Source organism: Antrostomus carolinensis, unplaced genomic scaffold, assembly GCF_000700745.2.
Source record: "Antrostomus carolinensis isolate BGI_N321 unplaced genomic scaffold, ASM70074v2 scaffold36339, whole genome shotgun sequence".
Lineage (NCBI taxonomy): Eukaryota > Metazoa > Chordata > Aves > Caprimulgiformes > Caprimulgidae > Antrostomus > Antrostomus carolinensis.
Genome location: NW_010338532.1, coordinates 2,587 through 2,823, shown reverse-complemented (window position 1 = coordinate 2,823; position 237 = coordinate 2,587). Strand labels below are relative to the sequence as shown.

Genomic DNA, 237 nt, shown 5'->3' with positions numbered 1-237 from the left:
CCCCACCCCACGTACTATCCGGCTGAGTCGTTCAGCTGGTACTCGGAGGCGCGGTCGTAGCAGGCTTGGATGCCCGCGTCCTTCCAGAGCCGCCCGATGATGTCTGACACCTCTTTGGGCAAGGTGCCCTCCTCGATGGTGTCCGAGAGGTGCAGCAGCTTGCGGGCATCGTCCTACCAGGGAGAGGGGCTCAGCAGGGCTGGAGGGCCGGGGGACCCCCCTGCACAGTGTGGGGTG

General features: G+C 66.7%; 1 protein-coding gene across 1 annotated transcript in view; it reads right to left on the bottom strand.

Annotated features, from left to right (window-relative positions):
• The window catches only part of LOC104530845 (guanine nucleotide-binding protein G(t) subunit alpha-1-like), a gene marked incomplete at its 3' end in the record, with an annotated part of 3,457 nt that overhangs the window by 678 nt on the left and 2,542 nt on the right, over window positions 1–237 (bottom strand). Inside the window, exon 4 of the mRNA XM_010175552.1 lies at window positions 16–173. Coding sequence (XP_010173854.1) covers window positions 16–173 — 158 coding nt within the window. The remainder of the gene's footprint in view (window positions 1–15; window positions 174–237) is intronic.